Consider the following 13,412-nt stretch of genomic DNA (forward strand, 5'->3'; position numbering starts at 1 on the left):
TAATATTTATTAAAATAATCATAAAAAACTCTAAGAGAATTCTCAAAAACATTAAAATAAATTTTTTTGGTCTAATATTTATGAAATTTATATTTTAAATAGAAAGATGGCATTGTCATGCATTACTTACAAAAAAAAAAAATTAAAGAAGCCTTACTATCCGTTGGAAAACCTTTGTATTTATAAAAAAATTATTATTTTTAATAATTTTTTCAATTTAAGAAGTTAGTACTACTCAATATCTCGATAAGGATTCGCACCATAATTGTCCATTTAAATTATCCTAGTAGATATACTATACTCACAAAAAAAATTATGAAATATTTTTTTATCAAAAATATATTTTAAAAAAACTCAATAAAATTTCAAAATAACCCAAACAACAAACAAGCTCACTTCATTGTGTATGGATTTAATATGCATTAGATTGTTGAATCTTACATGGCTTATAGCTCGTACAAGCTTTTTTGGGATCTTTGGTCTAATTGTTTTGTTTAGATCAAAATTAAAACATAGTTTTCTTAGCATTTTCACTCTATTCTTGAAAATTCTCCAACTTTCTTTATTATAGTTGGATATAACACTAATGAAATAGGACAAGTAATTTAAAAAATATTTTGATACCATTGATTAAAATGACTACATAATAACGATCGAAGACATTAAAGTTTAGCCCATCATATCAGTGTTAAAAACAAAAGAAAATTAATAATGTATAGGTGTTAGTTGAAATTGATTATATCTTACTTATAATTCTCTAACTCAGCCAGAACCTCCTCTCGTGGTCGGTAAATCATGTCTATAATTCTCCATATCTAAAAACAACAACATTTACCAATTACTCATTTAATCATCTAACCATATTAATTATTCATAACAATAGAAATTACTAAAAAACAATTATTACCTGCATAGTACCACCACCGCCAATACTGTCTCCATCATCCGATACACTAACGATTGTCCAAGGATCAAAAGAACTCTAATGGAAATCCACAACTTTGCCTCTGAATAGATATATCCAAAATAAATAAATATAAAATTCTGAATTGATATATCAAAAAAAAATAAATATAAAAAGAAAGAAAGAAATACAATAATAAGTTTCTTACCTATGACCACAATGATTAAATAACAAGCCCGGTGAACTATCTGATGATCCACCAAGTTCTTGCATTCCGCCCATCTGCAACATGAATGAAATTTAAAAATTTTATTTTGAAATCAATTTACAATAAAAAACAATTCATCATATATTAATTAGGTTTAAACCTTTTCATGATCCCATAAGTTTAATGTTCCATCTTCCGATGAACTTCCAAAAACTGATGCCTTGTCGGGAGACCACTGAAAAACAAATTGAAGCATTTGTTCTTTTTATATTATTTCCCTTCATGAAAATATTTAGAAAACAGTAGTCATCATATTTTTCAAACCTGTACACATAGAACAGCAACATTGTGACCCTCAAATACATGAACGGGTAATCCAGAAGTAAGTTTTCTACGGTCATACATCATTACTGTATTATCAGCCGATCTGTTGAATAATACCAAATTTAATTCAGAAAATCACAAAAGATGAAAAAAAACAATAAAAAAACACATTTCAATGTTTACCCATTCAAAATAAGGAGTGTAGGTACCTTGATAGTTGGATTTGAACCTGTCCTTACATCCCAAAGTATGAGACATGAATCATCACCCACACTACAGAACTCTTGTCCACTTTAGTACATACAAAAAAAGAATTTACTTAAAAAAATATCATAAACTGCATATAGATTGAAATATCAAGCCTAAAGATCAATTTACAAATGTAATTTCTCTACCTTGAAGGGCAAAATTGTACATCCTCAACTGTATCTTGATGTCCTAGATAGGTACGAAAAATAGAGTTGTGTTTTAAGAACTAGTCAGCATGTGAACCGAAATTAATTGTTACGTAAGATAGTGCATCGATAAGCTAAGACTAGATTTCTTCGTCAAACAAAAGACAATGAGATAAAGTAACATTTAATCTCGTAAGATTATAACATATTTAGTTTGCTTACTAATTCCAAAGTGGAAACCATTAAATTTTGGGATGCCAACAAAAAAAAAGTCTCATTATAATTCTTGTCAACATTGGACTTTTTCACAAAAGTAATTAAAATATAGTCCGTGTAAATATGCAATAGATGAAGAATTGAAGGACTTGTTGACACTACAAAATAGAGGAAATTTGTCTAATGTGTGCCTAAACAAACTATTATTTTTTTGATTTATTTGGAATGTTGCAACATTTAACTTAAATAACTATCTGGACAATCTATATAAATTTAATTTTGAATAGTGTGATTCTCAAATAAAATTAAAATCTTGACTGAACAGGGTTAGTAGTCAATAAAAGAATTTTAGACAACCAATAAAAGAATTTTAGACAAACTATCTCTTAAAGCTATCATTTAATTATGATCACTATTCTTTTTCAGTTTTACAATATTTTTCATTATTATCTTCAATGCTAAAAGCATTGGAACAAATACAAAAACAAGCCATCTAATCCATTGTCTAGCATAAATTGGTGCAATACATTCAAGTTTGTTTCTACCAACCCTATTATAATTTAGGTTGTTAGAAAGTTTTAGGGTTTCTCAACCAAAGATTAAACAACATCTTCCTAGTTCAACTCAATAGTCTTAATCCTTTGGTGGCTCGCTCGGTCCCCAAATTTGAATTATCGTGCCTCCTCCAAATTCTTAGTTGTAGTCAATTCTAGATTAACATTTGATCTCAAGTGGACAATCTAATAATCATCGAAACATAGTATAGACTTCAAAACTGCTTCGATGAACATCTAAGACTGATGGTGGCTCTTGTTGTTCAAATGGTGAAGACTTTGTTCCAAAGAAGATGAAGTCGAGCCAGTGTCTGGGCACGAGGTTTTTGATGCCTTAGACTAAAAAAGTAAATTCATCTAATGGCCTATGCTTCAAATCTTGTTAGTGTTTTTCTATTTTTGGTGGCTGTGGGAGGGGGCCTAGCTTATGCGCCTTAGGCCGCCTAACTAGCCTTACCCAAGAGGCTAGAGCGACCATGAGACATGCAAAGTAAAGTTAGCTAGCTAAGATGAGGCTTTGTATATTTTATCAAATTAATTAAGCATATGGTTTAGATATAGCTAATTAATTATAAAAGGATGTACATAAATGAAAAAAACAAAGAGAAGTAGGAGATCCAATTAAGTTTAATTACCTGTTCGGAAATGTAAAGGCGCTGGCTGTTCTTGAAAGAACCCTTTTTTAACTGGGGACCCCATCTATTTATATGCATGATAATAAAGCTAGATTAGATACAGATTAGATAGATAGATAGATACATTAGATATATATATGCGTACCTGCATGATAGAGAAGGCCAGAGAAGTGAGTGATGAGTTAGCCAATCGTAAATTATAGGGACAAGTGACTTCCATTGTTTATAACCCTGCTCTTTTTCTTTCTCTTTCTCTTTGCCGCTGCCGCCGCCGCCGCCTCTCTTCTCCACATGCTTCTTCACCATTTCTCGCTCTTCTGACCTTGACCGTACAACGTTGTTTTTCTGTGTCGGTAAAGAATTGATCAATAAGTAAATAAATTTGGTTTTTAAATACGCAAAATCAAACCTGCGCTCTATGTCAAATGACAGATAGATAAATGCATGCATATTTAGGGCCCATTTGTTACACATTTTAGTTTTTGTTAATTTGATAATTAAGACATAATCCTTCTTCATTTGAATTATGTATCAAATAATTTATTATCCTCTCACCTGTCTAATAATTAATCAAATTAATAAATTTATTAAATTAAATACTAAAATACACTTTTATTTATTTTTGTAAATTTTTTGACATACAATTTTTTTTTATCTTTTTTAGTTTGTTTATTACGTTATTAAAATGTATAATTAATATCTTAAAAAATAATATTATATTATAAATTGTAGAGAATATATAGATATAATAAATTTATAATATGACTGTGTATATGTGTATCGAAAAAAAAGGTTATATGTTTAAATTTATGTTTTATTATTATAATAATTTTATATAATATAAAAAATTAGAAAGAGAAATAAAAATAATAATAATAATAATAAATGAAAAAAATAAGAGAATAAATAAAAAATATTAAAATATAATGAGTGAAATAAATATTAAGAATATTAAAATATAATGAGTTTGATTATAATTTTTTAAAATTAAATAACGTTAAACATTATTTTATTTCTTTCTTATCTATCACATACTTCAATTAATTAATCAAGACACTAAAATATTATATATTTTAAATTATTGTTATTATTATCTATTTTATTATTATATATTATTACCAATAATGAGTAATAATATATAACAAAATATTTAATATTATATCTTATGAATATGAACAATTTATTTCATTTTAATTTGATATTATAAATATCACCACAAACACATCTAATAGTTTATATGTCATTAATTTTTTATTATTAAAAAATATTTAGTAATTTATTTATTTTTATTTTTTATTATTATTTTTTATTATTATAAATAAAAATTTAAAATTATTAATATATTTTTAAGTTTTTAAATTATATATATTATTGTTACATATATATAAATTTATTAATATATATATATATATATATATTAAGTTTTATTATTTATATTATAATTTTTTTATAATTTAATAAGAATATATACATTATTTATTTAATATATATATATACATAGTAAGTGAAAAAATATATATAACATTAATTTTACTTGTTATATTCAAAATGTTTTGAATATATATTTTTTTAGCCAATTTAAAAACCGAATCAAATTCAAATAAATTCTTAAAACAAAATTTAAGTTACCTCTAAACTTGATCTTCAATGTTGGCGGTTTGCGACAAGCAAGCAAGCTAATATTGTCAACAAGAAAGAAAGAATATAGATCTAAACTCAAGAGTTTTGAAATTTCAACAAGAAAGAAGAAATATAGATCTAGACTCAATAGTCTTACAAAGAAGAAATAGAGATAACCAGAAATAAGAAGGTAGATTAATTATGAATAGAAATGAGAGGGAGGGAGGTGGGTTAAAAGGGAGATGTTGGCGGAGAAAATAAGAGTAGATATAAAAGGGAGATGTTGGCGGAGAAAATAAGAGTCCATATAAGAGAAGGAGAGATGTTGCAAAGAAAATAAGAGTAGATATAAGAGAGATGGGCGGGAGAGATGGGCGGCGGTTAGTAGAGGAATTATTTGATTAGGGTTAGGGCATTAGATAAATGAGAATAGATAGGAGAGGGAGAGATGGGCGGCGACTAGTAGAGGAATTATTTGATTAGGGTTAGGGCATTAGATAAATGAGAATAAATAAGAGAGATATGCGGCGGTTGTATTTTGTTGTAGAGATAAAAATTATTATATTTAATTTAAATATATGATTATTTAATTATATGTAATAAATTATATAATATGTAATAAAATAATTAATTAAAATAAATAAAAATAAATGAATTCATTTTCAAATTAGGTATGTAGTTAAAATTTCAACGGGTAAAATTCAATTAAAAAATAGAAAATAAATTCAAATTGAATTTAAATTCGGTAGGTTTTGTTTCAGACCTATTTAACACCCTAACTATAAATATTATAAATAAAAATGTTTAATAAAATAAAGTTTTAATAATTTATCTTTTTATTCGATATCATTATTAAAAATAAATTATATTTCTTCTATTTATAAAAAAATACAATAATAATCTAATTAAAATTACATTAAAACCAAAATAATAATTATATTAAATAAAATAAAAATACCGCATATATAATTTATCATAATTCATAAATTATTTACTATTCAATAAATAATATTATACCAAGTAAAAAAATAATTTTAATTTTGATAATTTTTAATAAAATAATAGTTAGGATCCATAGTCAAAATCAAAATTTTACTTAAAATTATCAACTTTATACATTATTAAAATTAAGAATTTATTTAAAATAATGAGAATTTATTTTAAAATAATATTAGCTATATCTTATCATATAATATAATTAATTAATAAATAATATTAAAGGAAATTAACATTAAAGGAAATCATATTTACAAAATTATTTCCATAATTTATTTATTTGAATAAATAATAAAAATAAATTTATTTTATAAATATACATTTTTTTTCTAAAGAAGAATAAAATTGTAAATAAAATCAAAATTATTTATAAACTTATAAATAGTACATATTATCGGTGTAAATTTCAAATCGTAAAAATTTAACTTATTTAAAAGTTTATCGAAATAAAATTGTTAGTCTATTCTACCATGGTATAATTTTAACAATCAACTTGATATTTTCAAATTTTACGATTGTAGAATAGACTTACGATGGTAGAATGGGCTAACGATTTTGATTTAGGTAAATATATTACCGTCTTAAATAAAAATGTATATATCTTTAATGTTTTTTATGTTTATTCTGAAATTTATGTGTGTTTGGAGTCTACTTTTCTTTATTCATAAAGTTTACTGCCACCAAGAAAAGAAAATTGATGGGAGAGGGGGACGTAAAAGAACAATCAAGTGATTTATATCATGAAAATTAAGCTAGTACATTACAAATAACAAATGAATTTAGAGAAGGCGTTTTTAATTTAAATTTAATACAAAACTAATAATAATTTTATTTCAATAATTAATGTATCAAAAAATAGAAGAAATAATAAAGACATGAAATTCTATAAAAAAAAATCTAAGGAAATAATATTACAATAATAATGACATGTCATATGCCAAACTATTTAATAAAGAAAAACTAAACAAATAACACAAAAATAAATATATCACATTGTTTGTAATAATGTGCCTTTGGGTTTCAATATGTATTGTTCGCAGGACAATCAAGTGTTGTTTTGAAATCCACAAACTCAATATTGGGGTTGTACGTTGTGAGACCGAATAAGTTAGTCACAACTTTGCTATTTTTCTTCTTGGTGGAAGGATGGATGGTACACCTCATTTCGTGTTTTTGTTATTACATTCATCGCACTATACATTAAACAAATTAATATATATATAAAACAAAATTAATGAAATCATAATAAACTAGAACACTTTAATTAATAAAGTTCTATCAAAGTGATTAGCCCTTTTTCGCTCGAATGCTCGACATAAGGAAGATTATATATGTTCATGCATTATCTTCTTCTTTTTCTGTACACTACTTATAGATAGAAATTTGGTACAATTTAATCCATAATGGATGATTTTACTATTATAATTGTTGATGGTAGTAGACTTTAGTGGTGATTCTAGTATAATGTAATTGCTTGGTTTTAAATTTTATATTTAAATTCAACGGAGACAATTAATATTTAAGATAATATTATTGAGTTAATTTGTCTCCACCTTATTGATGCGTTGTCACCACATATTTCAATGAAATTTTTAAAAATAATATTACTAACCATATATCCAAATCTAAAAAAAAAAATATCAATAAATTTATTAATCTGACTTATACTAAGTTTAAATATAACCTTAGTTTCAAATAATCTCATCTAGTACACATGTATAAAATCCGTGACAAAAATAGTTTCTAAATATCAATGATTCATAAAGTTGATTAAATGACGGCTAAGTCAAGATTTAGGAAATGAGAAAAGATCAAGAAACCCTATTTTCGAACGGAGAGAGATGTATTGTACCTGAAGCTTGTCTTTGGCCATGGTGGAACACATCTCGATCGGATCCATTCAGGTTATACTAAATAATGCAGAACACCCTTTTCATTTTCAAATTATCCTGCACCTTCTTCTCTTGAAATTTATAAATATAAAATATATTTATAATTATAATTAAACATACTTAATTAAAATTAAATATTATATTATATATTAAAATAGATTAAATAAATATTAAAATTAAATACATTAAATAAATAAATATTAAAATTAAATTTAATATAAATGTTAATATACATAATTTTATTCACTCTCTCATCATCTAAATTATTCAATTCATTAATCAAAGCATTAAAATATTATTTATTTACAAAAACTAAAATTATTATTATAAATTAATATATTTTAAATATTTTAACCAAAAACTACTCATCTTTTCACAATTATCACATTTAACATTTTTTAAATAAATTAATATTTATTAAAATAATCATAAAAAACTCTAAGAGAATTCTTAAAAACAATAAAATAAATTTTTTTGGTCTAATATTAATGAAATGTATATTTTAAATAGAAAGATGGCATTGTCATGCATCTTCTTACAAACAAAAAAAATTAAAGAGGCCTTACTATCGGTTTGAAAACCTTTGTATTTATAAAAAAAATTATTATTTTTAATGATTTTTTCAATTTAAGAAGTTAGTACTACTCAATATCTCAATAAGGATTCGCACCATAATTGTCCCTTTAAATTATCCTAGTAGGTTATACTATCCTCACAAAAATAAATTATGAAATATTTTTTTATCAAAAAAATATTTTAAAAAAACTCAATAAAATTTCAAAATAACCCAAACAACAAACAAGCTCACTTCATTGTGTATGGATTTAATATGCATTAGAGTGTTGAATCTTACATGGCTTATAGCTGGTACAAGCTTTTTGGGATCTTTGGTCTAATTGTTTTGTTTAGATCAAAATTAAAACATAGTTTTCTTAGCATTTTTCACTCTATTCTTGAAAACTCTCCAACTTTATTTATTATAGTAGGATATAACACTAATGAAATAGGACAAGTAATTTAAAAAATATTTTGATACCATTGATTAAAATGACTACATAATAACGATCGAAGACATTAAAGTTTAGCCCATCATATCGGTGTTAAAAACAAAAGAAAATTAATAATGTATTAAGAGGTGTTAGTTGAAATTGATTATATCTTACTTATAATTCTCTAACTCAGCCAGAACCTCCTCTCGTGGTCGGTAAATCATGTCTATAATTCTCCATATCTAAAAACAACAACATTTACCAATTACTCATTTAATAATCTAACCATATTAATTATTCATAACAATAGAAATTACTAAAAAACAATTATTACCTGCATAGTACCTCCACCGCCAATACTGTCTCCATCATCCGATACACTAACGATTGTCCAAGGATCAAAAGAACTCCAATGGAAATCCACAACTTTGCCTCTGAATAGATATATCCAAAAAAAATAAATATAAAAAGAAAGAAAGAAATACAATAATAAGTTTCTTACCTATGACCACAATGATTAAATAACAAGCCTGGTGAACTATCTGATGATCCACCAAGTTCTTGCATTCCGCCCATCTGCAACATGAATGAAATTTAAAAAATTTATTTTGAAATCAATTTGCAATAAAAAACAATTCATCATATATTAATTAGGTTTCAAACCTTTTCATGATCCCATAAGTTCAATGTTCCATCTTCCGATGAACTTCCAAAAACTGATGCCTTGTCGGGAGACCACTGAAAAACAAATTGAAGCATTTGTTCTTTTTATATTATTTCCCTTTATGAAAATATTTAGAAAACAGTAGTCATCATATTTTTCAAACCTGTACACACAGAACAGCAGCATTGTGACCCTCAAATACATGAACGGGTAATCCAGAAGTAAGTTTTCTACGGTCATACATCATTACTGTATTATCAGCTGATCTGTTGAATAATACCAAATTTAATTCAGAATCACAAAAGATGAAAAAAAACAATAAAAAAACACATTTCAATGCTTACCCAGTCAAAATAAGGTTAAGATCATGTGAATTCCAATCAACACAATGAATGTCAGCATCATGAGCTTTCTCAACCTGAAAAAGAGATAGAGAATCAAGTTTTAATAAAAAAAAATCAATTTTGTAAGCTTCTTGAGGTAATTTAAAGGAGTGTAGGTACCTTGATAGTTGGATTTGAACCTGTCCTTACATCCCAAAGTATGAGACATGAATCATCACCCACACTACAGAACTCTTGTCCACTTTAGTACATACAAAAAAAAAAAATTACTTAAAAAATATCATAAACTGCATATAGATTGAAATATCAAGCCTAAAGATCAATTTACAAATGTAATTTCTCTACCTTGAAGGGCAAAATTGTACATCCTCAACTGTATCTTGATGTCCTAGATAGGTACCTCGAGGATGAAGAGTAGTAATACTTTCAACAGAACTCCCACCAGCCTTGGAGTTTTTTATGGTTCTACCACCACCAGATGGTGTCTCTAAGGCCAATGTGGAGATATGATCTTCAATATTCCATAGAACCACCAAGTTGTCCTTACCTAATATAAAAAAATTGTATTTATTAAATATAAGAAAAATAATTTGTACTAAAAATATTTCAAAGGTATAATGAGTTTCCAACCTCCAGAAAGCACAAAAGGTTCAGTTTGGCCCATGGCAAGAGCAAATTCTGCATTTTCTTTATGCCCAATAAGTACCTGCATGTTAAGTAATGATTCTTTTATGCATTAGAACTCTATTATAAACTACAACTCAAAATAAATAGCATTCAAAGATGTTTCTTAATATATGAAATAATTAAGTTAAAATCTGCAAATTTAAGTGTATAAGATATAACTGTATATATTTGTAGAAATGATTGTATCATGACAACATTTTATTGTGCAACATCACGTACCAAATCTGGACAAGAATTTCGGGCTCCATACACAGCTTGTCGATTAGGCTGGCTCTCAACATTCCAAATTAGAACCTGAACAGGACTGAATGCTTTAGATTGAGATAGAAAAAACTTAATGGATCTTAAGTGTCTAATTATAATTCAAATATAGAAGAACGCAACAAGATGCATACATTTGGACCGTCAGTGTGAGTGGCCACAATATTTCTATTTTGAGGAAGTTCTTTGATTCGATTCACCTGTGATGATTCCATATACAATCAAGATTTGTGTTTACAGAATGAAGATGAAATGATATATAATATTATGGATAATAGCGGCCTGGAATCTTTACAACACATATATACACTAGTGATCATATTTATAGAACAATCTATAAAACTGAAAGACTATAATGTCAATCTAGAATAATTAATGCATATTGCAGATAAGGCTTACAAGATGTCAAGAATATCGGGCCTCTAAATAATAATTTCAAATTAACATGTTTAATTTTAGAACATCCCTATATTCTAATTATGAAAAAAATATATAAAACAACTAAAATAATTAATACCTCTCCAGGGTGAATTATTGTTTTGAATTTCTTCACAAATGGAGAACTAGACTTTTCATTGAACAGCAAAGATCATGCAACCAAAACATACATTAATCCATTGGTAGAACATTGAAAAAGAGAATGAATTATTATTTTTACAATGTTAGGATTGATACACTTACCAGTGTGATATGTTGATAAGGGTGGTCACGAGGGTTGAGGTTAAAGAAGCTCTGTTTAGTATTGATGGGAATAAAAGCCTAGGTCCTGATGGGTTTAATGCACAGTTCTTCAAAGACAATTGGTCGGTTGTGGGTAAAGACGTTACTGATGGGGTTCTGGAGTTTTTCAAGAACAGGAAGATGTTAAAGCAATGGAATACAGCGGTCTTAACCTTGATCCCCAAAACTGCGGTACTCGAGAAAGTACAAGATTTTAGACCAATTTTCTGCTGCAATGTGATTTATAAAATAATTTCAAAAATCATTTCTAAACGATTTAAAAATGTCATAGGAAAAATTATAAATCTTAATCAATCTGCATTCATCCCAAGTAGGACATTCTCTCATAATATTCTTCTCATGTAGAGCCTTTTAAAAGGCTACGGGAATAAGAAAATATCCCCGAGAGTGGCTTTCAAAATAGATATCAAAAAAGCTTTCGACTATGTTAGATGGGAAGTCATTCGAGACTTTCTAGTTGTTTCTACTTTTCCCATGATTTTTATTGATTGGATTATGCAGTGCGTTTCATTATCCTTCTTTGTTGTTAGTGTCAATAGAGTCCACGGAGGCTATTTCAAGGGTGAAAACGGGGTAAGGCAAGGGGACCCCCTCTCTTTTTACCTTTTCGTAGATATCATGGCGATCTTTGAGAGCATCTTCGCGATGTTCCGAAAGAATCGTCCATACATCTTTCACCCATTCTGTGAGGTAGAGGAGGTAACCCATTTATGCTTTATTGACGATTTGTTCATTCTAGCGCACGTAGACATTGATTCCATTAAAACTATTAGGGTTGTACTAACGTTCTTTTCTGAGGTTACAGGTTTAACTATTAATGAAAGCAAAAGTGTGGCATTTTATCGAGGCGTAAATGACGAAACAAAGCAGGACATCTTCAACATCATGGACATCAAGGATGGAAGTTTTCCCGTAAGGTACATAGGAATTCCGTTAACCGCGAAGCAGATCGAGATCTCACACTACAAGCTGCTGATTGAAAAGGTAAAAAACACGATATCTGACTGGGCAGCGAAAAAACTTTCTTATACAGGGAAGATCGAACTTATCAAAACAATGGTCATGGGCATAGTTGGCTACTAGGCGCAACAAATGGTCATTCTGAAGAAGGTAATGAAGGAGCTCGATACACTGATGAGGAACTTTATCTGGGGCAGTAGCGGAAGAGGAGGAAAAAAAGTCAAATGGACCGCTCTCTGCAAACCGAAGGACGAGGGAGGCATCGGATTGAAGAACTGTATCGAGTGGAACAAAGCTCTCACCTTCAAGCATATGTGGGCTTTAGAGCGTAATCAGGAGTCACTATGGATCAAATGGGTGCATACGAGGTTTATGAAATACGAAACCAACATCTGGACCTGCAAAATTCATGAAGGTATGAGCTGGTCTCTAAAAAAGATTCTTAAACTAAGAAGCGATATTGCAGATCTTTATGACATCCTTCTAGGGGACGGGAAAGGAACTCTATTCTGGCACGACCCTGCTTCGAAAACCAGCCTATCATCCACAAGGAGGAGTTTCAAAATATCTGCATCAGAAGGGACTGCACGGAAGCAAAAATTAGAGACATTAAAGATGGAAATTGGGACTCACTCCTGAGAAGAAATCCAGAAGGACAGAGGATACTTGATCATATAAGTAACATACAACTACACGACAGACCAGATATTCATGAATAGAAAGCTGAGGACAATGGGAAGCTGGTATCGAAGAAAATATGGGAGGTAACCTAGGAAAATGCACAGAATGTAGAATGGGCTCCTCTTGTATGGTCAACGAAGATTATCCCTAGACACGAGTTCATCCTATGGCTCGCTAATAAAGATAAAAAAAATTAAATTATAAAATTTTTCTCAAATTTTTCGAAAAATTTTTTGAAAAATTTTTCTAAGTCATTTTCCAAAAATCCGGCCAAATAAACTTTTATAACAACCGGCCTACATTTTAATCCTTACTTGGTTTTGAATATTTTAAGGAAAATA

General features: G+C 27.9%; 1 protein-coding gene and 1 pseudogene across 1 annotated transcript; both read right to left on the reverse strand.

The window, feature by feature from the left end:
- Positions 1-3,542, reverse strand: part of LOC124930858 — a 30,183-nt pseudogene extending 26,641 nt beyond the window's left edge.
- Positions 3,543-8,903: 5,361 nt separating this feature from the next.
- Positions 8,904-11,278, reverse strand: LOC124930878 (WD-40 repeat-containing protein MSI4-like; the record flags this gene model as incomplete). Its single annotated transcript, XM_047471250.1, has 12 exons — positions 8,904-8,975; positions 9,068-9,167; positions 9,236-9,309; positions 9,397-9,471; positions 9,561-9,663; positions 9,742-9,815; positions 9,901-9,982; positions 10,087-10,288; positions 10,372-10,447; positions 10,648-10,722; positions 10,824-10,889; positions 11,207-11,278. Coding segments are annotated over 12 exons (1,071 nt in total), but the record flags the coding sequence as incomplete, so codon positions are not given.
- Positions 11,279-13,412: the final 2,134 nt, after the last annotated feature.

The sequence above is a fragment of the Impatiens glandulifera genome, chromosome 1 (assembly GCF_907164915.1).
Source record: "Impatiens glandulifera chromosome 1, dImpGla2.1, whole genome shotgun sequence".
Taxonomy (NCBI): domain Eukaryota; kingdom Viridiplantae; phylum Streptophyta; class Magnoliopsida; order Ericales; family Balsaminaceae; genus Impatiens; species Impatiens glandulifera.